Source organism: Lepus europaeus, chromosome 11 (genome assembly GCF_033115175.1).
Source record: "Lepus europaeus isolate LE1 chromosome 11, mLepTim1.pri, whole genome shotgun sequence".
In the NCBI taxonomy this organism is placed as follows: Eukaryota; Metazoa; Chordata; class Mammalia; order Lagomorpha; family Leporidae; genus Lepus; species Lepus europaeus.
Window position 1 is genome coordinate 56,276,431 of NC_084837.1, and position 24,973 is coordinate 56,301,403.

The 24,973-nt window shown below is 40.6% G+C and overlaps 1 protein-coding gene across 3 annotated transcripts in view; it reads left to right on the plus strand.

The window, feature by feature from the left end:
- FMN1 (formin 1) overlaps positions 1-24,973 on the plus strand; it is a 433,901-nt gene that overhangs the window by 255,638 nt on the left and 153,290 nt on the right. For all 3 annotated transcript variants that reach the window (XM_062205569.1, XM_062205570.1, XM_062205572.1), the window contains 3 exons: positions 15,115-15,176; positions 17,317-17,405; positions 23,954-24,083. In XM_062205569.1, the coding sequence (XP_062061553.1) occupies positions 15,115-15,176; positions 17,317-17,405; positions 23,954-24,083 (281 nt within the window). The remainder of the gene's footprint in view (positions 1-15,114; positions 15,177-17,316; positions 17,406-23,953; positions 24,084-24,973) is intronic.

Below are 24,973 nucleotides of genomic sequence, written 5' to 3' on the forward strand. Positions count from 1 at the left end.
ATAATGTTGAGAGAATCGGAATGTCAAAATTAACATTTCAGTGCATTTGGACAGAATCAACCGCCTGCCTGCCTTCTTTCCTTCTCCACACCTTCATGTATTGTTGTCTCTGTATCACACAGCGTGACTGTAATACTCTAGATCAGACTCTAACATTTTCAAGGGCTACAAGATGGCGGGACAGATGTACAGACAGCCCAAAAAGAATGTAGAGGTGGCTATAAAACATCAGAGAGCAATGTCTTTACTGTTCCTGTGAAGCTTAAGATGGCTCTTACAGGACAGGATGGAACTCATCGCACAGAGGTGGAGCTTTTCCATGTGAGGAAAAGCATGAAATGGTATCTGTGAAGAGGAGCCACAGCTGGAGTGTGTGGAGTGCGTGTGAACCTGAGTTGCTTCAGAACATGGGGCTTGGAAAACCAAGCAGCGTACAGATGAGAAGGGCCCCTGAATATCATCACAAAAACCACGTCAGTGTAGTGAGAAGCATCGTTGTGATACCAGTCTGAGGGCAGCAGGATCTGTCACTGTCACATGGAAGACTGACCTCTAGGGCCTTGCATGCTCTGGTCAGAGTGTGTATCACTTCCTTCACTGTATGCCCCACGCTTCCCCTCATAGCACTCTAGCTAGCCACAGAGCTCTTTCTTTATCCCCTAAAAAGGCCAAGTCCTTTCCTTCCTCTATGTCTTTGAACCGACAGTACTTTTTAAATGAACTGTCAAACCTCTGCCCTCTATTTGACATACTTCTCTGTCCATTCTCTGTTTAGCTAGCTCCTGTGCTTCATTCTAGGTTTCAACTTCAATGTTACCTGAGATCTAAGATCCTCCTCCCTAAGAAAAGTCATCTTCACTTCATTCTCTTATTTTCTTCACAGCACTTACAATTTACCTTCTCACTTGTTTATGTTTTCATTTACACCCACCACCAGGACACAGGCTCCAAGAGAATGATTGCTCACTGGTGTATCTTTGAGCACCTTGCACTTGTGCCTGGCACACAGGCAAATGGTCATCAAGTGCCTATTGAACAAATAAATAAAAATAGTACTGGGTGGATAAATCTGTTAGCAAGGAGTCATGATTGTTCATAGGATCAGTGATGAAGGTCAGAATCAAGGTGGTGTCTATATTAAGGCAGAGGAGAAGACCATGAACAAGGGATATTTGGAGAGAGAATTGCTACAGTTAGAAATGTCAGATGCAGGGAGCAATGGAAAAGATATCTCGGCTGTACCTTGGCTTTCTGGATTTATCAAGAATGTGTATAACGTGCCAGAAACCAGAAGCTGGAAATATGGGGGCAAAATCAGGGGTTGAAGCACAAATATGAAGTCTGTTTTAAAGAATCTGAGTGCAAGATGGCTGGAGATTTTAAGCTGAAGTGTTCAGTCAGCATCTGAAAATTCTAGCCTGTGGCACCTAGGTAGGGTTATGTTAGAGATACAATGTATATCAAACAGTGATCTTTATCTCTTTCTCCCTACCCAAGATGATTTTTGACATCTTGTAGGAGAAAGCCAAGTCTATATACTGCCTGAAGTTTACAACACTAAAACAGGGTCTGGCATTGTGGCATAGTGGGTTAACCTGATGCTTGAGTTGCTGGCTTCCTTTAGTGGGGTGCTAGTTCAAGTCCCAGCTATTCTGCTTCTGATCCAGCCCTATGCTGATACACCTGAAAAGGCAGCAGATGATGCCCCAGGTAGTTGGATCTCTACCACTGATTTGGGAGACTCAGATGAAGCTCCTGACTACTGGCTTCAGCCTGGCCCAGACCTGGCTGTTGCAGCCATTTGGGGAGTGAACCAGCAGATGTAACTCTGCCTTTCAAATAAAATAAATAAATCTTTAAAAAATAAGTGAAACACAGGGACACTGAAAGAAAGACCTTGGTTGTGGGGACAGAATGGTTTCAGGAGGCTGGCCCTCATGCCGGAGCTTGTATTTGGCCCAGAAGTGAATCAATGATTTACTTGCTTCTGGTTTCCCATCTGCTAGATGGGATGACTTATATTTAAAAGCATTTGGCATCCTTGGACACAGAGACTCTCTACATGATTGCAAATTAGTGTTTTCATTCCGCGTTAGTGATTTCCTCTTATTCTTGTCCCAGGGGAGATGGAAAATTGTTGTTGACTCTTCTTGATATAAACCTCCATATGCATTGCAACAGACTAGGTGCCAGAAACCTCCTGGCATTCATTTGGAATTTCCCGTACACTTGGGATTCATATTTATAATATTTAATCTAACATCAAAATAAAACATTTTTCATTTTAGTAACTACTAGTTCAGAATCTTGGTTGGAAAGGTCAGCTCCATCACGGACTGCCTTTGTGCTTTGGACTCTCCATTCAAATCTGAGACGGGTGCCAGTTACTTACACGTTAAGAGTCTTTAAGTCCAGATCTGAGGACACCCACTGGACCCACTAGCTTTTGCCTTAACACTTTCCAGAAATCTCTGTCAGAGTTTGTGCAAGTAGTCTAAAACATAATGAATTTGACCAGGCGTTTGAAATTCACCATGGGTTATCTAGGACTTTTCCTGAGAAGCAATCTTACTCTATCTTAGAGAGCCTCTACCTAAAAGGCAGTTTGTGTCCAAAACATTTTCATTGTGGGTCTGGCATTGTGGTATGATTGCTTAAGTTGCTGCCTGCTATGCCTGCATTCCATGTGGGCACTGGTTTAAGTCCTGGCTGCTGCACTTCTAATCCAGCTCCCTGCTAATGCATCTGGGAAAGCAACAGAAGATGGCCCAAGTGTTTGGGCCTCTGCCATACACATAAGAGACCCAGTTAGAGTTCTAGGCTCCTGGCTTTAGCCTGGCCCAGTCCTTAACCATGTGGCCATTTGGGGAGAGAACCAGTGAATGGAACATCTCTCTTTGTTTATCTCTTCATCTGTCTCTCTAACTGTCTTTCAAACAAAGCATGCATATGTGAAGCTTGACAGCATGCTTCTCCAGGTATATTCTTTAAAATGTGTGTGTTATATAAATGTATGAAAGAACTAACATGCACATTGCAAAACATGTGGAACTCTGGGTAAGATGAGATTAATAATATTTTTAAAGTTCTGGGTTCTCATTAGCTCTCAAGGCTCATTATGCAATTAGAATGAAGCTTATTAATAATAGTGAATTTAACTCCATATTTCAAGTAACCCTTCTGATCTATTATATTTATGGGGCTCAACTTTTTGGCAAGTCAGATTCAACTGTCCTTGTTTTACCTCATCCCATGACTGATGGGGAGCTTATTCTAGCAAAGTGTCTGCTCTGCTGTTTTCTTATTGTTGATGGATTATCTTCAATCTGGGGTTACTCTGCAGGAACCTTTTGAAGCCAACTTGTTTACTTTGTGAAGTTTAGTTGAAAGCAGATCTTGTAATCGGAAAACTTCTTACAATCAGAAAACTTCATTTAGTTGCCCCCCCCCCCAACAAATCGCAATATGTTAAAGCAAAGGAAATGAGGATGTCACTTAAGAAATTACATGCGATTGTGGCCTGCTGACATACCAACTGAATGAAGGGGCCAGTGTCAATTGACTTTTAAAATGTTTGGTAGAGCTCATTTTTCATAGTTTTTAGATTAAATAAATATAATAGTAGCTCTACTACCCTTTGCTTTTCCATGTTTTCCTTCCTCCCACTGGGTCTAAAACACCTGAGCAGCAGGGCTCCCACACACCCCTTTCTAAGCCTCTATACATTCCTTCAGTTCCTGAGTCCAGGAAGCAGAGGGTGGCATTTCTTTGTACTTTACCTTCAGGCAACTGGCTGAGACCATCCAATCTGCTTGGAATGTAATTTTGGCTTAAAAGAACCAGAACTAATGGAAGAACAGAAGCAGATTAACCCAAACTGTTTCTCATTCCATTGCCTTCTGGAGAACAGAGGGAATATGGGGGGCTGGAGGGGTTGTGAATTCTATGCCCTATGCCTTTCTTTGAGATTTGAACCATGGATGATTTTAATTGTACCTATAATATAGCATCTTGGGCATCCTCTGATGCAGCCAATGCTTAGACCGTTGCAAGAATTGGAATTTTTGCTTTATAAAATGGAGTAGTTTTGAGGTTTTAGAATAGATAAATATCCCTTATGTGACTGTCATTTCTTCTACCTCCCAGCTAGCTCCTGTTGATCATGTCTTTTGCGCTTGTCTCTTACTCCATCAGAGCCTAAATTAAGGTTTATGCTAATGAACATGACACATTAGCAGACATTTAAGAATGTGAGATTATAAATTATATTTCTTGTTTTTCATGTGTTTGGAAGCAACATTCATTTATTCCTCTGCTTTTTGTGTGCATTATTTTCCTTTTTGGTATGTAATATACAGTTACAATATCTTTTCAAGAAAATTAAAATTTGTTAATATAGGTATCTTAAATCTTCCCTTTATCTTTCTTTTTTGTCAAGATAAGGGATTTTCAAATTCCACATTTCCTTTTTTTGGAAATTCTGTTGTGACTCAGCTGTAATACTGATTGTTTTGAATAAGATTGACACTTAATCTTTTCTACATATATTGAAGTAGCATATTAGTGTTGAACAAAGTATTAGCAATAATTAAGTAATGTTGGAACAGTGTCTGTGAACAATATATAAATGAAACTTCCATAATTTGGGTCATATGTGGTTCCTACTCAGAGAATTCTGATTAATACAAAAAGCATATGATGCCAGTTGGAGACTAAGATTTCTTTATGGACTCTGTGGGTTGTTAAGGTGGTAATGATTTTAAATGGCACGATTGCTTTTAGCCTTATACTTCTAAAAGATGCAAGAAGTGCAATCTGGGTCCAGTAAATACCCATGGCCTTAAAGGATAGTTGATGATTATAGAATTGCGCTTAGGAGATCAAGCTGTGCCTTAAAGGACAGCAGCAGCACTCACATCACAGGATTAAATGTTAGAACACAAAACAATGCTTGGCACAGAAGAAGCTCCCAATAAATACTAGCTATTAATTATTAATCTCTGGTAAAATCTGTCTGCTGTCTCCCGCTTCTGGTGTAGTAGACAGAGACTTCTTTTAAGTTGTTTCTCCATTGGTGTCCTTAAGCATGTCATTTGGATATTTGGCATTGAGGGTTTGTGCATCTCTGTGATGCTCAGGCATGCCTGGGGGTAGGACATGAGGGCCCATTGGGAAAACCCAAGGCATGTTGAGATTGAGATAAGGTTCTAGGAGAACTGTGACCACTGTGAAGAGATTTGGTTAACAGAGTTCTGCAGAGTTTCCTGTCCTGCTCTCTGAATGCTTCTCTCAGGCTCCTCTCTGCCTGCCCCTTCCTTTCCACTCTTGCAGTTTCATTATGGACTTAGCTTCCCTCAGTGATGACCTCATTGTTGGGAGGTGACACTATGGGGTGTTTCTGCTCTCCTCTTCTTCAGCTCTCAGATTCTGCCACGGACTCCTTTCACGGACCCCAGGGTACCCTTTCCTTTTCCTTGGTAGGGCCTAGGGGTCCAGTGGGTACATTTTTCAGAGTTTTGTGAGCTAGGTTGCATGAGAGAGTTTGTTTTTAAACAACAAAAACTCTTCTATGTTACTTTCCTCATTCTATTATTTTTTCTTTCTAGTTGAGTTTTTATTCGGTATCAATACATTATCAATAATTTGGGGGGCCGACGCTGTGGTGCAGCGGGTTAAAGCGCTGGCCTGCAGTGCTGGAATACCATATGGGTGCCAGTTCAAGTCCTGGCTGCTCCACTTCCCATCCAGCTCTCTGCTATGGCCTGGTAAAGCAATAGAAGATGGCCCAAGTCCTTAGGCCCCTGCACCCACATGGGAGACCCAGAAGAAGCTCCTGGCTTTGGGTCAGCTCAGCTCTGGCCATTGCAGCCGTTTGGGGAGTGAGCCAGTGGATGGAAAAGTTTTCTCTCTCACTTTCTGGCTCTACCCCTCTCTGTAACTCTTTCAAATAAATAAAATAAAATCTTAAAAAAAAATAATTCAGGCAAAAAGGTTAAGTTTTAGGGTGGCTGTTTAGAAATTAACATTGTTAACAAAATAATTGCTATTAGTAGAGTCAAATAGTCATTAATGTTTGCTTTAATATTAATAAGATTATTAATAAATATGGCCAGATTTATTAATTATAAATTATTAATAAATAGCTATTAACATTCACTTTGTGCAAAGTAGTCATGTCAGGTACTTAAAAAACGTAAAGCTAAATAAAATGGGCTACAGAGGAATGTATTCTTAAAGTCAACATCAGCTGCAGCCTGGTGAACCAGCCCACCCCTGTGTATCTGTGGCATCTTCCACATGATGGATGACCAGATTGACTTTGGCTAATCTTCAGCCTAAAAGGTGTGCCTTCTCAGCCCCAATCTCCCATGTATCTTCATGAAGGAGCTATTTCAGTCAAAAAGGAAGCTCCCTGAGTGATTCTTCTGGGTTTTTGTAGTGTGTTCATATATTTTTTTTTTTTTGTGCAGAAGCTTTTCAAACAGCAAGCATATTCTTTGTTTATTTGGATGTGGTGCACTTGGAGAATAGGGTTTAAAAATGGCCAGAAGGCTGAGAGAATTCCTGCATGTTGTTTCTACTTAGGCTGGTTTTGGGAAAAGTGGTCTCTGAACTGGAGAGGGAATTTATCCATTGTGTAAGACCTTGACCCTGTGCATGTGCCTAAAGCAGGCACATAGCTTTTATGTGTGCCTGTTAGTTTGAATTTGTGATACGGATCTGCTTTTTGTCCCTGCTGACGGTTATTCTATCTTAATGGGCGAAGCACTACTCTAATGACCCTTGTGTATATAATTCTTGTAGTACAGAGCAGGCACCAGAGGACCACATAAAAATGTTTGCCTCAATTTCCCTGCAAAAAAGAAACTCAGAAGCCAGACTTGACCAAGTAACAGATTTTTAAAGGTAAAGGAACCCAATAAAATTACCAGCTTTTCACAGCGTGTGTCTACTTCCTTTCGACATATTGTGAGGTGTAGGTGAAATATTCTAACTGAACTGACAGTGGGAGTGGGGACAACTAAGGAGGAAGGGAGATAAAAGTAAAAACCACCAGCAATGATTGATATTGCAGTAGCAATGAGTTGCTGGGGTCTCCCCTTTGTGGATTTGACACTTCACCTTTCTAACACCATCTGCAGGAGTGTTGGTATAATGGGCCTTGTACAGACAGGAACAAAAGCTAGGATTACTTGGAATTACTGTACTGGGGCTTTGAGGCTTGCTGTAGAATTGTGGAGACTGGTTTTGTTTGTTCATCTTACAAGATGAAAGATGTATGTGTGTGGGTATGTGAGGGAAAGAGGCATATAAAGAGACAGGGTATGTATTTTTATAAAGTCTAAAATGGAGAAAGATATCTAATCTTAGGTAATTCCAAAAAACACTTAAAGACTGACTTCTTTTCACATTGTGATCATCAGTTAACTAATTATGAGTTTATGTAATGGCTTATAGGTTTATAGTAAATGCTTTCAAGCATGACTTCATTAGAGAACTTTTGTTCATTCTCTAACACATTGTCCAGTATTTGGGGAATATAATTATCAACTATAGAATCTGGCTCTCCAGGAGCTTAAACTATATTTGGTGACTAGGAGATGGAATTTTGTACATGTAAGACAACTCTCCCAGGAGCCCCTGAACTCAAACCTTTATATTTTTCAGACCTTCAGCCAATAAACTAACTGTCCTTGGCCATCAGTAGGGTAGAAATAATTTAATTTCCTTAGGTTCCTGGACTTTACTAGATGAGCCCTTGATACTGCTTCTTCTACCTCTTGAGTTTTATCCTACTTTTTAAATTTTATTTTTATGATCCTTTTATAAAAGAAGAGAAGCAGTGGGATACTTGGCATTGGCCCTAAATGAGTCCCTTTATCTGTTTCTTCCTTTATCAGTCCCTTTCTTCTGCTCCAGGATGTAGGGGACAGATCGACAGGCATTTCCAGCCCTTACACTTGCCTATTTCTACAAGAATGACAGAAAGCGCTTCCCCTAAATCTAGTCTTAAGAAAAGAGTGATTGTTTTTTGACTTTTAAAAATTTATTATTTGATTGAGAGAGCTCTCATCCACTGATTCACTCCCCAAATGGGTGTCAGAACTGCCAGGAGACTGAAATTGAGAGCCAGGAACTCAATCCAAGTCTCCCACCTTGGTGGCAGGAATCCAAGTATTTGAGCCATCAACACTGCTTCCCAGGATCATCATTAACAGTAAGCTGGAATGAGGATCTGGAACTAGTAATCAAGTCCAGGTATTCTGATGTGGGACAGGGGCAGCTTAACTACCAGACAAAATGTTAGAGTGCTCTGATAGATACTGCGATTTGCTCAGCCCCAGAGCTGGTTAGTGATATCACCATACAGTGTTTCTAGTTTCTCCTCTGCCCTGTCTTTTCTGTCTACACTATTCAGGCTTTTGCTACTTCTTGCCCACTACAGGAGTTTCTAAACTGGTCTTTCTGAATTTTGACCTGTCCTGTGTAATATGACTCTGTTCAGTTTACCTCCCTACTCATAACTGCTTAATGCACATCAAATGTGTTGCATGCTCTTTGTTATGACTTTCAAATTCCACCAGGTCTAGTCTATCTACCTAGTCCTTTAATTCCTTCTCAAAGTCATAATTGAATTGCCTGGCATTGCCTGAATGTTCCATGAGCCTGTCTGCAGCTGCTGCTTGCAGTTGGAATATCTCATATCCTTCTCATTGATACTTAATTATAAATTCATTAATTGGCATTGCATCAAGTGAGTTTGGCTTATTTTATGATAATTAGTAACTGGGCATTTCAGGGGTCTGGCTGAAGCAATATGTATATTAGTTGAACTTTTATTGTTAACCTCTTTTTACCAAGGTGAAACTACTATTTATAATTTACTTGAAGGTTAGAAATATGAGCAAGATATTTTCCTTATTGATTTATTTTAAATATTTTATTTATTTATTTAAGAGGCAGAGTTACAGACAGTGAGAGGGAGAGACAGAGAGAAAGGTCTTCCTTCCGTTGGTTCACTCCCCACGTGGCCACAATGGCCAGAGCTGCACCAATCTGAAGCCAGGAGCCAGGTGCTCCTTCCCAGTCTCCCACGTGGGTGCAGGGGCCCAAGCACTTGGGCCATCCTCCACTGCTTTCCCAGCCACAGCAGAGAGCTGGATTGGAAGAGGGACAGTGAGACTAGCTACCACATTACCCAGTAATCCCACTCCCACTACCAGGTATATATCCAAAGGAAATGAAACCAGTGTGTCAGGGAAGACATCTTTACTTTTCTGTTTATAGCAGCACCAGTCACAGTGCCCAGGAAAGGAAAACCACCTAAGTGTCTATCAACTGATGAATGAATGAAGAAAATGTGACACATACGTACAAAGGAAACTAATCAATCATAGATAGAGTAAAGTCCTGTCATTTACAACAACATGGAACTGGAGAAAATAATTTTAATTGAAATAAGCCAGATACAGAGAAAAAAAAATACCTGATGTTGTTACTGAAATATAAAAAGCTTGGTCTCATGGAGGAGAGGAATAGAACAGTGGTTACCAGAGACTGGGAGAGTAGTGGACAGGGAGGCGTAGGGAAAGGTTGGTCAATGGATACTAAATTACAGTTAGGAGGAACCAGTGCTGGTGCTCTACCATACAGTAGAGTCACTGTCGATGATGATGTGTTGTATGAGTTATTTCAAAGAATATTGGGAAAATTTTGAATGTCCTCACCATAAAGATATGATAAATGATACACATTCTTATCCTTATTTAGACATTATACGGCATGCATATGTATTGAAGCAACTCAGAGTGATCAATAAATGTGTACTAATTATTGTGCCAATTTTAAAAATTTAAATAGAAAAAAATGAAATACACCCCCTTATAATATTGTCACATGCAGAATTCCATCCTCTTTTCAAGTGTAAACGTTCGTTCTGTTTTTCAAGAAACCTTTCCTCACATTCCAGCAGAGGGACTCACTCTGCAGGAGTCCTGTGGTGTATACCACATCCACAAATCCTTATTTTATACCTGTTGCACCCAGGTTCTATTCTGGGAAGTAGAGTTGCCAAGATGCCTAAGAAATGATCCTTGACTAAAGACACCTTACTGCCCAGTAGCAGAGGGAAACTGTTAGGCAACACACCATAGCACAGATTCTTAAAATATATTATCCTCCCTTACATAAAACATGAATGAGGTGCCTTGGAAATGGGAAAGATCAAGGACTTAGTGATCTGAAGGTCAGGGGTTGTCCTTCGAAGGTAGGAAACCTTTGACCTCTGGGCCTTGGAAGATGAGGTGTTGAAAGGGAGGAAGCCTTGGCATGTTCAGGAATGGGGAGTTGTGCAATACTGCTGCAGCCCCAGGTACATGGAGGGAGTGGTAGGATACGAGCTTGGAAGTGTAGTTTGGAGCCAGGCAAGGAATGAGTTTAAAAACTGGGCAAAGGAGTTAGGACTTCATCTAATGTTTAATGGAGAGGTACTCAAGGTATTTTAAACAGCAAGATAAAATTATTTTTTTAAAGGTAGAAAGACAGAGGTCTCCCATCTGTTGATTAACTCCCCAAATGTCTGCCATGGCTGGGGCTGGGCCAGGCTGAAACTATAAGCCGGGTCTCAGTCCAGGTATCCCACATCGGTGGCAGGGATGCAACTGCTTGATTCATCACCTGTTGCTTCCCAGGATACACATTAGCCAGAAGCTGGACTCAAATCCAGCACTCCAACAGGGATGTGAATGTCCCAGGCAGCACCCTAATGACTACAACAAATGCCAATCCACGAAGTAAGATTAAAAAAAAAAAAAAAGACTTATTTATTTGAAAAGCAGTGTTACAGAGACACACACAGAGAGAGAGATAGAGAGAGAACCATCCTGTGGTTCACTCCCCAAATGGTCGCAACCACCAGGACTGGACCAAGCTGAAGCCAGGAGCTTCTCGCGAGTCTCCCATGTGGGTGGCAGGGCCCTAAGCACTTGGACTATCTTCCACCACTGCTTTCCCTGGTAAATTAGCAGAGAGCTGAATCAGAAGTGGAGCAGCTGGGACTCAAACCCATGCCCACATGGAATGCTGGCATTGCAGGTGGCAGCTTAACTTGTTACGCCACAGCACCAGCCCCCCAAATTAAGATTTTTAAGATTGTGTAGTTTTTTATTTAAAATTTTCCTTTAATTTTATTTAAGAAATACAAATTCCATTTATTTCATATATACAGATTTAGGAGCATAGTGATACTTCCTACTCTACCCTCCCTCCCACCCATGTTCCTACCTTTCCTCCTGCTTCCTCTCTTATTACCTTTCTTAATTTTTAAAATGATCTACTTTCAATTTACTTTATACTCATAAGAGTAACCATACACTAAGGAAAGAGTTCAACAAATAGTAAGAAGGAAGAAAGAAAAAAAAAAACTGTTCAGGGCTGTAGGGGCTAGCATTATGGCTTTGTGGGTAAAGATGTCAACATCCCATATGGGCACTCGTTCAAGTCCCAGCTGCTCCACTTCGTATCTAGCTCCCTGCTAATGCTCCTGAGAAAAGCAGTGGAAGAAGGCCCTTGTGTTTGGGTCCTTACACCCACATGGGAGACCTGGAAGAAGCTTCTGGCTTCAGCCTGGTCCAGTCCTGGCCATTGCAGCCAGTTGGAATGTGGAAAATCTCTCTGCTTCTCCCCATCTCTCTCTCTGTCGCTCTGCTTTTCAAATAAATAAATAAATCTTTTTTTAAAAAAGACTTTTAAAAAATTACTTTTTTAAAATTTATTTGACAGAGTTTGACAGTGAGAGGGAGAGACAGAAAGGTCTTCCTTCCGTTGGTTCACTCCCCAAATGGCCACTACAGCCGGAGCTACGCTGATCCAAAGCCAGGAGACCAGGTGCTTCCTCCTGGTCTCCCATGCAGGTGCAGGAGCCCAAGCACTTGGGCCATGCTCCACTGCCCTCCCAGGCCACAGCAGAAAGCTGGACTGGAAGAGGAGCAACCGGGACTAGAACCCAGTGTCCATATGGGATGCCGGCGCTGCAGGTGGAGGATTAACCAAGTGAGCCATGGTGCCGGCCCCCAAAAATTACTTTGATTGTAGTAGGATGGATTGGGAAGGACTACAATTCGAGGTAGAAATTAGGTTAACCTCAGTGGACCCATAGGTATATTGTATTTGCCTTAGGATATTTGATATTTTTTTGTAATTAGAGATATTTGTGCATATACCTTTCCTATTAATAATAATGGAGTTGTGCTGCAAGTGGTGTTTTAAATGACTGTAAGAACTGTGTAGAAATTAGTATCAAACACCCAAGAATTCTTTAGCATTGCATTTATGGCACAAATTACTAAGTAGTTGAATTTTCTTACCCTAATTCTTTCCAGGTGTTAGGGGAGATAAGACATTAATAAGCATTAAAACAGCTTCACAACGTGTTTAATTGGAATCCTAACACTCATAGCTCATAGGCACCATTTTGAGTTCATTTCTTTCTCTGTGTACCACGCCAAACACACACATTACCTCACTTAGTATTTTCATGAAGTGGTGTTAGATCTGGTTTACAGATATGCTGAGGCACAGACAATTTAAGATGTCAGCCTCACATAGTGTTTTTCCATCCTTAGTAGTCATCGGGATCTTTTTCTTTGCCTTGAATATGTTCCTTCAGCAAAAAGAAGAAACGTGGGGCTGGCGCTTTGGCATAGCGGATTAAGCCACTGCCTGCAACACAGGCATTTCCATATAGGCGCCCGTTCATATCTCAGTTGCTCCACTTCCTATCCCACTCTCTGCTAATGCACCCGGGAAGCAGCAGAAGATGACCTTAGTACTTGGACCCCTGGACCCACATAGGAGATCCAGATGAAGCTACTGGCTTTGGCCTGGCCCGACCTTGACTGTTGCAGCCAATTGGGGAGTAAATCTGCAGATGGAAGATCTCTCTCTCACTGTGTCTCCTTCCCCCTCTGCCTTTCAAATAAGTAAATAAATTTTTATAAAAGAAAAGAAATGAAAATAGCTTTTCCAGTTCCACTTCTCTATAGTGTTCTTTTTCCAGATTCACAAAACTGACCTCTTCAGGTCTTAATTATCACTTCCTCAAGGAGGCCTCCTTGATCCCATGCTACACATTTCTTCATTTTGTCTTCTCTAAAGCACGCTGTTATCTGAAATTATGTTTTGTTGATTCTCTGTCCCCTAATCTCAGCTGTAAATTTAATGAGATCAAGCACTTTGGATGTTGCATACACTTCTAATGTACAAATTTCCAAAAGTTTAGAACAATTTCTGGAACTTACTGCACATTCAACATATATTTATCCAAGCACTAGATGAAAGAAACGATGAGTAAATGCTGTTTGCCACTCACATTCTCTCTAGGGGCTTGCTTCCTGCTACTGACAACACCAGGGGGGAATTGGCTGACAATGTAATGTGCTGGTCCCAGGCTTATTAACTTTCCATAACCAAATATTTACTTACTAAAAAATAGGAACTCAGATCATTCATTTTCTCATTACTTAAGATAACTAGATTGCATCTAAGCTTGTGGTTCATACATAGTACCTATGAGAAGTTATTAATTTAAAGTAACAAAATTTTCAGATAAATAATTTTTAGAATTTTACCTTTTTTTATGCATTCATGTTGACTGATTTTGGTAGGAGCGTATTTGAATTTATGCCAAACTGACATTGTTTCTGACTGTTTTGTTGCTTATCTGATAAGTTATAAATTCATATTCTCTCCATATACAAAATAATAGTCCTGGGGGGATGCAGATTCTTCCATTCTTTCCTCAAAGTACATTTTTCTCTTGTGGTTTCAGATTGGCCTTTTGGGAAGTGTAATTTTCCTTTTTCTTGGTGGAATCTGAGACTACTGACTTTCTCACTAGCATATTGGCCTCTTCTTTCCTCAGTACCTAAGAATAGTTTGCTGAGTAACTCCTAAGTTAGAGAAGGTGGCCTGGGGAGGAAGTTTAAGTACATTTCTTGGTGTTTTGTGGAGGTATGTGGTCTTAGCTTAGTTCATTAACTTTGTGAAAATTCTATGAAAATGTTCTTATGACTCTAAACCACAGAGGGAGCAAAGCAGTTCCAAAGCAACCTGCCTTTTTTTCTTGATCCCAACCTTCTCCCAAAACCATGGCAGAATGCAAGTGAAGAGAAAAATGGTTGACGAGCATAGTTTTAAGGCGTCCTAAGCATCACTGGTTGGTTTAATAAAATTAATTAGCCTGCCATGGAGAAAATTTACTAGCGTGCTGGTTAATTTCACAATGTAAAGTCAGGGAAGGAAGGTAGAGTTGAAGGAACAAACCTTATTAATTTTGAATAATTATTTAAAGATGTGGGCCTCTGCCTATTTTAAACACTTTGATAGCCAAATCTATGAAGGCTTTAAAATCTCAATTTTTTATCATAGGATATCTGAGAAAGAACCCCTCTAGGTGAAATCACAACCACATTAGTTAACAGCTAAATAATTTATTTAAATACAGCACAGGAAGTAGAGATCTAATAAGCTATAGGAATGAGAATTTACCTGAAAACTGGCTCATGGGAGGTTTCCATTATCTTAATTTGCCATTGATGCAATCATTGCTCTTTCTTGTCTTTTTAATCCAAACAATATGTTTGCAACGGCTATGGAAAGGTGCCTGAAATCACATGCTTGAATTCATTTAATTTGTAGGGTTGTCTTTTCTCTCTCTCTCTTTCTGGTAATGGGTAAGAGTCAGTTCTGGTGCATTAGGTGCTAAATCTCTTCAATTACCAGCGGGAAGAAAGATTTAACATTGTGCTTCAAACCTACAAACTGATTTAGTTTTAATGCACAAGCACTTTTCCTGTGGAGCCTAAATTAAACTACAGAAAGGACACAGAGTCTGAGGAATGAAACAAGGAACAGCTAAGGCTTAGGCCAGTGATAGGAACTTTTTTCTTTTGAGCACCCTGTTGTAAAAGGAAGGGGAGCAGAAACAGGCCAAAAGGTATAACCTACACAAGAAAGCCAAGTGCTACTTCCTTTGAAAGCTGGATGTGGAGTCAATGTTGGTGCAGGGGATCTCAGTACATCTCTTACCGCTTTCTTTTTCTGGGTTTTTGGCAGCCATTTTCAATGTGGATGACTCCGTGGTTGACCTGGAGACCCTGGCAGCTTTATATGAAAATGTGAGTAGCAACAATATTCAGAGCTAGAGTTTCTACCCCAAAACTCATTGAGCTCTTCATATTCTTCAGTGGTAAGAATTTCAGCCTATCCTGGAAGAGATTAAAGCACAGAAATGCAAGCTTGAGTGAGTTGACACGACAGGAGCACTAGGTTCCTAACTCCCACCATGCTCATCTGTGTTAGTAGATCTCATTGAGCATCTACAAGTCAGGGTGGTTCAAGGTGGAGACCACCTACTGTTGTGCTCTAGAACTCATTTCTGTCATGTGCTGGCAGAGTGACTGAAGATAAGATTGAAGAAGACACTGGTTAATGTTGGCCTATACCAGTGTCTTCCTCTGAGGAATGGGAAGTCAGTACCAGCTTGGATAATTACTCTTAGTCCAACTGAGCTAATGATGTTGAACGTGGGAAGGTAGTGTGGAATGGTTGTTGTGATTCTTGATTTCAAAGTCAGATGGTCTTAGGTCCAGCTCTGCCATTGCCTGCTGAATGACTCTGGGCCAATTACTCGAGTTCCTTAATCCTATAGACCATCAGCATAATGGGAATTATAGTGGGGCCCACCTGATTGTTTTGTATTAAATGTGATTTAACACATGTAGCAGTTGCAATGTATTTTGAAAGTAAACAGCACTACACACATATAAGGTCTTTTAATTTGAGTAATGAGTGGATATAACCAACAGAATGAGCAGGCTGTCTTGAGTAGATGACAGCAGAGAATCACAATTTCCACTACTGTTAATTGTTCTGGTTTGCTGACTGTTAGGATGCAAAAACATAGATTGAACTGGATTCTTTTTTTTTTTTTTAAGATTTTTTTTTTATTTGACAGAGTTAGACAGTGGGAGAGAGAGAGACAGAGAGAAAGGTCTTCCTTCCGTTGGTTCACCCCCTAAATGGTCACTATGGCCAGAGCTACGCCAATCCAAAGCCAGGAGACCAGGTGCTTCCTCCTGGTCTCCCATGCAGGTGCAGGAGCCCAAGCACTTGGACCATCCTCCACTGCCCTCCTGGGCCAGAGCAGAAAGCTGGACTGGAAGAGGAGCAACCGGGACTAGAACCCAGTGCCCATATGGGATGCTGCACTGTAGGTGGAGGATTAACCAAGTGAGCCATGGTGCCAGCCCCCTGGATTCTCCTAAGTAATGGTATTTCCCAGGAAGTTGCCTGGGGCTCTAGGGTATGCCATGGTCACCCAGCTCAAAAGATGATTCATTTCAGTATTTATGTTCTTTGAGGCTTTACGTCTCTTATAGAAATTGTCCATAGTCTAATATTCTAGGTGTGGTGGGCTCATCAGTTCCCTACTCATTTTCATATACTTTATATGTACCAGGAGCTATTTGTACAGGCAGGTAGAAGCTTTTCCCACATTTCTTAATACCAGGAAAGCTTTCATTAATAAACCCAAAGGCACTGAGACATTAGGAGGTGATTGTGAACTTGTTGATTACCTGGAGGGCAGCATGATATAGTGGGAGAAAGAAGGACTCCTCGTCAGAAGCCCTTCACCAGTTTCTTAGCTCAAGCCTCAGTGGGTCTTTCTATAAAATTCAGATACAGTCATTGATGTTAAATGATTTTGTCAGGGGCAGAGCACCTTCCAGATGCTTTTTGTTGTCAGCATGAGCTCAGGGCTATGCACATGGTTGATACTTGTTAGCACATCTTAGAGTCCAGCTGCATTCAACTAAATGCCAAAATAAGTGGTCCAGACAATAGGTACTGACGAAATTCAGAACAAGGGAAACTGGTGAACAGAAATAAATTAGGCACCTATGCAAGTTAGAAGTGCTATTCTGAGTGTGGTAAGGACAACTTGCCCCCTCTGCTTACACCTGAAGAGACAGGGAATTAAAGGTAGTAATCAATCGCCCTGGTTTCCTTGTGTGACTGAGTGTGCTTGTTTGACCTTCTGTATCAGCCTGGGGCTCTCAAACTTCCACATGTACCAGAATCACCTGGAGGGCTTACAGGGTCCCACCTTTGGAGTATCTTGTGTCTGTGGTAGGGTTGGGTTTGCATTTCCAGCAAATGACAGCTGATGCTCCTGTTGCTAGACTAGAGATTGTACCTTGAGACCCACTGCCTTAGACAGATTCTCACTGCTTTTTGTTTTGTATTTCAATACAGAGAGCCCAAGAAGATGAATTGGTTAAAATAAGAAAGTATTACGAGACATCTAAAGAAGAAGAATTGAAGCTGCTGGATAAACCCGAACAGTAAGGACACTGAACTACTTTCTGGTTAGGCCGAAAGGAGAACCATGGTCTCTGTGTTCCTCCCTCCCCGTTCTGAGAGACCAAATCTCTTGTGCAGTGAGCTAAGTCACAACAGTATCATCCCCGTGACCTATTGCAAGCAGCAGAATGATCCAGCTGCCGGGAAAAGCAGAACTGAGATGTGTGCTGCTGGATACAGTATGTCTCACCCCACCCCCTTCTCTCACCCCACACAACTCCCCATTCTTGTTCTAGCAACTTGTTAATTCCTCCTAGACTAAACATTTTAGCCAAAAGGGTAACCGAGGAAGGAAGAAGGCATTGCTCTGTTTAAGCTTCTGCTGATGCAGTTAAAATGATGATATCAGTGTCACAGAATTCAAATTCGTCTTCCTGAGTGTCATATTCAGTAAATGGAGCCCAAATGCGCCAGTGTCGTCCTAAATTTCTCCACCTGCCCTGGCCTAATTTGGTGAGACTTCCTCACCCTCGCACTGTGCTTGTTCTTCTCTCCACGCACATCTAGAGTTGCTTGCTCTGTTCTTAGAGAGATCATCTCACAGGTTTTGACAGCCCATGCACTCTAAGTACATAACTTAATGACTCTTGTCCTTGCTTGGAGGGTGTTCTGAGATAAGCTTCTGGGGCTTATCTCAGACCCCAGGGCCCTACCCAGCTTTTCGGGGCCTAGGACTCTGAAAATGATTAAGTGGATAGGTGCCTCTTTTGCTATCTTGAATGCCTCATATCCAATTGAAACCTTCACTCAGCCTGGAGATTAGTCAGTTGTAGAACACAAAGTAGAAACAAAGTGTTCATGGCTATGGTCACAAGTCAACCTTCAAGACCTCCGAAGTTCTATGGCTTGCACTGACACCTTCCATGCCTTGTCTTTGGGTTTTCCAGAATGCCCCAACCCCCATAGATGCCTGGATAATCAGACCCAGAAAAGCGTCTGTAAAACACAAAGGGTGGGAAGAGAATTCTAGGTTTACTCAGTTATTGATAAGCCTAATGGCAGTTTTGGAAACCTTAGATGAATTACTGTCACGTGGAACAAGGGCCAAGGCCCCTGCCCCTTACCCAAAGTTAGTTCATGAAGCCTCTGATATTGTAAATCTGTGAATTTCACCTGCTTTTGTGTTCCATTGACTTGAACCATTCTCCTTAGCAGTTCCCACCACAAACTGATCCTGTGATTTATTCTCAAATGTTTCCTAATAAATTAATTCTTGCTAAAGTGGCAGTGGCTCAAAGTAGAGACTATTAATGGGATGGTTAGGCATTGACAAGGCAATAGGGGATAGATGGGGACATTAGGTCATATAAAGCATTTAGGTTGTACCAGTTGTACAAAATTGGACACCAGTACTCTAAGCCTGGAATGCCAAACATTTTTAAATTTTTTAAAGCTTTATTTCTTTAAAAGGCACATTTATACAGAGAGAGGGAGAGATGGAGAAAGAGATCTTCCATCTGCTGGTTCACTCTCTAAATGGCTGCAATGACTGGTGCTGGTCCAAGCCAAAGCCAGGCACTTGGAACTCCATTTGGGTCTCCCACGTGGGTGACAGGGGCCCAAGTATATGGGCCATCTTCTGCTGCATTCCCAAGTGTAGTAGCAAGGAGCTGGATTGAAATGAAACAGCCAAGACTTGAAACGGTGCTGTGATATGGGATGCTAGTGTTGCAGGTGGTGGCTTAATCTGCTGCACCTCAAAGCTGGCCCCTAGAATGGCAAACTTTTTCTATCAAGGACCAGATAGTATGTATTGTAGGCTTTGTGGGTCCAAGAGAGCTATCACAACTACTCAAGTCAGCCATTATGGTGCAAAAGCAGTCATAGACAATATATAAACAAATGAGTGTGGCTTTACCCTGATAAAAGTTCATTTGTGAACACTAGAATTTGAATTTTGTATTATTTTACATGTCATAAAATGTTATCCTTCTATTGATCCTTTCTTCAACTATTTTTTAAAAAATGTAAAACACTCTCTTATATCACAGACCTTAGAAAGCTAGTGGCAAGCTGAATTTGGCCTGCAAGCGGAACTTGACAACCCCTGAGCCACTTTGCAGCCTCTATTCTCAGCTACAGGAATGGGTGACCCAGTGAAATGCATGCTTGGTGAGAGAGATCATGTGCTTCTATAGCTGGAAAGAGTCACCTTTTCCTTTTGGATCCTTTCCTCCTTTTTCCTTGTTTTTCAAGAATGATTGCCAGCACATAGAATAATAGTGGCTAATGAATTAGTAGGCAGCTTATTCCTATTTCTTTGCTACTGATGTTCAGAGAAAAGCATTTTTAAATTCGTGAATGGCTTCCTGGACATGTACAGCTATGACTGATGGCAACAGGGACTGTCGTGTTGTGCTGGGGAGGTGATGGACTTGGGCTTAGTGGCATGGAGAAGTAATGGCCCTAAGACCTTTGTGAATTTCACCTTTGCTCCCAGCCTCCTAAACTGGTAGTAATGCAAACTTTGCATTTGTTTGATTTATGACGAAGTCTGACTTTCTGGCAACTTATTTGCCATAAAGTCCAAGTGAGTCTACTATAAGCATTTTTTGCATACTGGGAAATAGGAATCATTTATAGTTCTAGCATGACAATTTCTTAAGTGTCCTATAGTACCCAGTTCTATAATTCACAGCACAGAGAGGTTAGCCTCATCACTCACTCATCAGCTGTCTTACACCTCAGTGCCAAATTTACAAAGTCATTTCCCACAGAGGTGTTCTCTACTGGGGACCACTCTTAAGGAGAGCTGCTCTGGTTGTCTGTGAGCTGCTCCCTTGAAGGATGCCCCATACCTCTCTTGCTGCCTGTTGATGGTGGTGAGGTGAGGCGGACCTTACTATATTGGATTAGGCCTGATGCACACTTGCCTTGGCCTAGAATGAGGACACCATAGACAGCTTATTGGGTTGCTCCACCAGGGTCCGTGGCTATCTAGGAACTCCCACAAACTAGGCTGTGTTAGTGTACTCCTCCATAGTCTGATAGTGTTAGCGTTCTCTTCTATGAATGAACAGAAGCTGCAGCATGAAATTATGAGTGGATGCAGTCCTGTGTGATAATCCCAGTCAAGGATTTGGGGATGATAAACAGTGGGCCCCATGGCGTCATGAGACCTGTGAGCTGAGTTGTAACCATGGATTGGTAACCCCAAACAGTGTGAGGCACAGAGCTTCTGTCATATATACATAGTGAAGTTGCCCTTCCTGGGGAAGTCCGAATGCACAAGGGGAAAAGGGAAAAGATGCCTTATGTGTGTCACTTATGGAGGGTATTTAGTCCTCTCTGTTATTCAAACTAAGAGTATAAATTTGGACTAGCCCAAAAGGAAATCTGTAAATATTAATAAGTACCAAGGCTCAATGTTCAAAATCCTATGTTTAGAGATATGTAAGAGTTGCTAACCCTATCTTTATGTTTAGAGTGTAACGTGCACTTGGTGTGGGGTCAAGGTATTTAACAGACATTTGCTTTCCATAGACTTTGTGGTAACTAATACTTCTTGTCCTTCACTAGATAAATGTAAAGGCTACAGTGCTTTGCTGCAAGCTTTTGCATGGCTATTTTGGGGAAGAAAAATTCCCCCAAATATCTTCTCCAGTATTTTGAATCTTCACATTCTTCCAGGTATCCAAGCCAAAAAAACCCATAACTCATCCTAGACTCTTCTCAGTACCCCTTGGGAAATTATTTTCTCTGGGTCTTGCTAGCCTAGGAGCTTCCTCATCCACATTGTATTCACATTGCAGGCCCTCTTCTGTTACTTTTCAGAAGATTCTGGAGTAGTCTGATAGGACTCCCACTTGGGAATCTGTTATTATATGCAATCAGCCAAGCTACTGCATGTTCTTTCAAAAATAAAAAGCTCAAAGTGTCACTTCTCTGTTTTCAAAAGCCTTCATTTGTTCAGATAAAGTTTAAAGTCCTTGTTTTGGAACACAAAATCTCATTTTAGCATCTGACTTCTGCTCACCTCCCCCTACAGATACTATTCAACCTGTCTTGGCATGTGTCCTACCTGGAGCCCTAGTTGACTTGTCATGTCACCAGGGCTCTGACTCCAGTGCCCTGCAGTGTCTTCCATAGCTCTTCTTAGGGATCCCATTGCCAATAGCACTTGCCACACCCCAGAGTATTCACTGATTTATTTCCCAGGTTATCAGGAAGGAATTGTGTTAAGTTAAATGCTATTCCCAAGTCTTAGTGTGATGCCTGACACACTGAATGCCTCATACACACTTGAAGGATTGAATGACAGTCTTGGTGACTGATGCTCTGCTCTGGCATTAATTTTCTGTGACATGATTCTATCCCAAAGTAATGCATAATCCCTGAACTTCTCCTCCCCCTTAAACTCTTCTCCATACAGAGGACGCTGGAACTCTGAGAGTCTTCCCAGTGTAATCCCTAATCCTAGTATGGCTTTCACTCTAGAAAACCTTGCAGTTATATATATATATATAATTGGTTAATGTGAATTGATGAGTCTGCGATTTGGTCTCCTCCTATTGTTCCTAAGCCTCCTCTTCTGAGAATAGTTATAATTATTTGTCCAATATTTTCTCCTCTTCATCTGTTTCCTTGTCAGTGAGCTGAGGCACCCATCTGTATGTTCTCTCACATAGTCCCTGTACCAGCTCCACTCACTGTGTTCATTTCAAGTAGGAAGTGTGAGTACTCTGGGAATCTAGGTCATACTTTGGGAATGGTGTCTTATGGCACATTTGGAAGGGGGAAATGCAAGGTCCTTCTTCAAGATAGCTTTTAGCATCTGAATAAATAAATCTTGTCAAACGTTATCCCAGGATCCAACACAGCCAGTCCTAGGAGCTTTTACTGCTCAGATATTTGTGAAAACTGCTGATAGCACTAATTCCAGTCATTGGAAGTGATTCCACTGTTTAACACTCTATTTATAAAGATGTAATTTAAACATAGACTGTGATGTTTTTCATGTTATGCTAATCCAGAATTCTTTTGGGGTCCTACTTTTATATTTCATCATATGATTTTCATAATAATCCCAGTTGTAGAACCTTAAAACAAGAGTGTGTTTTCTTCAGTGGTTATTCTTTGCTTCATCTTAATGTCATTTTTAAAATAGAGGAGATGAACTAGCTGTATGATAAGCAAGAAAAATAGTTCGTAATTAGAAGTAGTAATTAAAACCTAAGTAAAAGTAAAGAAGGCATGGAGTATGAGCTAAGAACATTTCTTTGGGAATAGAAAGAAAAAATCCATTATTAGTGAGAAGTTGCAAAATTTCAAGGTAATGATTTTATAAGTTGATCAAGACTTCAGAAAATCAGTTAATCATCATTTCAATTTCAAAATGAAATTAATGATAGTGCATTCTCTCCTTTTCTGAATCTGTGTCCAACTGTTTCCACTCATTTTAGTTTATACACTTTCCTCTGGTGGTTGGCTTGGAGAGTATGTAGCTCTTCCAGCTTAATTTTGCAAAGGATACCAGTGCCCAGCTACTCAGACAGTGAGCTACTGTGTGTAGGTCAATCCTCACCTTTAGCTTTTAAGATCTGTCTTGCCATATTTTTTTTTTAAGAAACTTAAGGTTGTCTACTTAATGAGTGCCTACTTTGTTCCAACTTCTGAGCTATGAACTGTGTCTATACGGGTAAGTTGATGTGAAAAAGTAAACAAATAGCTGGAGAATTTGATCATTATTGACAACTGTGTCATTCACTGGGCAGAAATAGTAGCTCAGTTTAGTGAGAGAAATTTGTTGTTGTTGTTTTTAATCACTTGTCAGTAGACATTTTCCTGAAGTCTTTACTTTGCTGCTGGTTCTATGAGAGGTGTAAATAACACCTTTAGAGAATCCTGCATTATAAGAGAGTATATTGTGAATTTTTTCTTAATTGCTAGACTAGTGCTTTGCATTTGGATTTCATCTTTTATTCGTTCAGCAAGAGAGAGAGAGAGAGAGAGAGAGATAACTTAATATACTTGCATTTACTTTATGTCTCTAAGCAGTTTATTTGGCCATCATAGGAACCCATAAAAATCTGGTGCTGTGGATGGGCATTTGATGTAGAGAGGAAAGCACCACTGATGTACGTTTATTCCATATTGGAGTGACCGGATTCCAGTCTTGGCTCTGTTCCCAATTCCAGCTTCCTGCTAATGTGTATCCTGAGAGGCAGCAGATGATGGCTCAAGTGGTTGGGTCCCTTCTATTCACATGAGAGATCACTATTGAGTTCCTGGCTTTGGTCTGGTCCATTCCTGGTTGTAGCAAGTATTTGGGAAGTGAAGCAGTGGATGGGGGCTCTATCTATCTGTCTTTGTGTCTATCTTTCTGTCTTTCAAATGAATAAATAAAAAAATTTAAGGTAATTTTTTGAAGAAGTAACCCTGTTGTCAATAGAATATATATCCTTGGAGTTCTTTGAGTTACCCTGATATCTTTTTGTCAAATGAACATTGTCATGGTGAATCTTTTTTCAGCTCTTTATTTTTCTTGTGATTATATGTAGAGGTAACCGATTCATTTTTATTTTTACAGATTTTTACATGAATTAGCGCAGATTCCTAATTTTGCTGAACGTGCCCAGTGCATAATCTTCCGATCTGTCTTTTCTGAGGGTATAACTTCCTTGCATCGAAAGGTAGAGATCATCACTCGAGCTTCTAAGGTATGTCTACTGCCTAATTTAAAAGATAGCTTTGCTCTTATTGAAAGTAAAGGACCAATTATCCTGCCCTTGTAGAAAACCTTTTGGATATAGGGTTCTATGTTTTTCTAAGTATAAGTATCTGAACCAATTATGAGTGTGTATGAGTGGAAAAGAGAGAGTGAGAAAAGATGATACTGAACAAGAGAGGGAGAAGGAAAGAAAAGGGTGCTTTTACAGATTTTTTCTAAAAATTTCAAATACCTTCCAGTGGATACACTACCTATAAAAGCTAACATAAATAGCATAGTTTGCTTTCTATTTGACTCTCTGGATTTCAAAAGATGCATTTGATGATCTGATGATCTGAAAAATATGTCTACCCAGTGAAATTAAGGATTCTAGAGATAATGAAATAAATGCAATAATGAATGATAGGCAAATTTATGTTGGCTTTACTATACCATTGTTCATTATGAAGTTAGATTCTAGCTCTTGGCTTTTTCTTACACTGACCAGTTTTCATAAGAGCATGCTAGCCTTCTCCACAAATATTGTGGAGTAGTGCTTACTTGCCTATCTGGAGGTAACATTTGTTTTCCTCAAAATTATACAAGATTTCAATAAAGAAAGCAAAATACTGCAAAAATAATGATATGTACCCACTAGGAATACCTGGAAGCCAGGAGCAGATGTTTGCCTATAGCTGAATTTTGCTTTCTTTCTTTACCTAAAATAAAGGAAAATAAATTCACGTAAGACTATAGAGAAGAAAATTTCAACTTGGAAATTTGCACTTGACACAACAAAGAAAATAAAAGAGGAAAAGCACATAAGATAGATAGCTGAAGAAATTCCTAAGCAGCTTGATATTGTAAAACTTAATAGACAATACAACAAAAACTTAATAA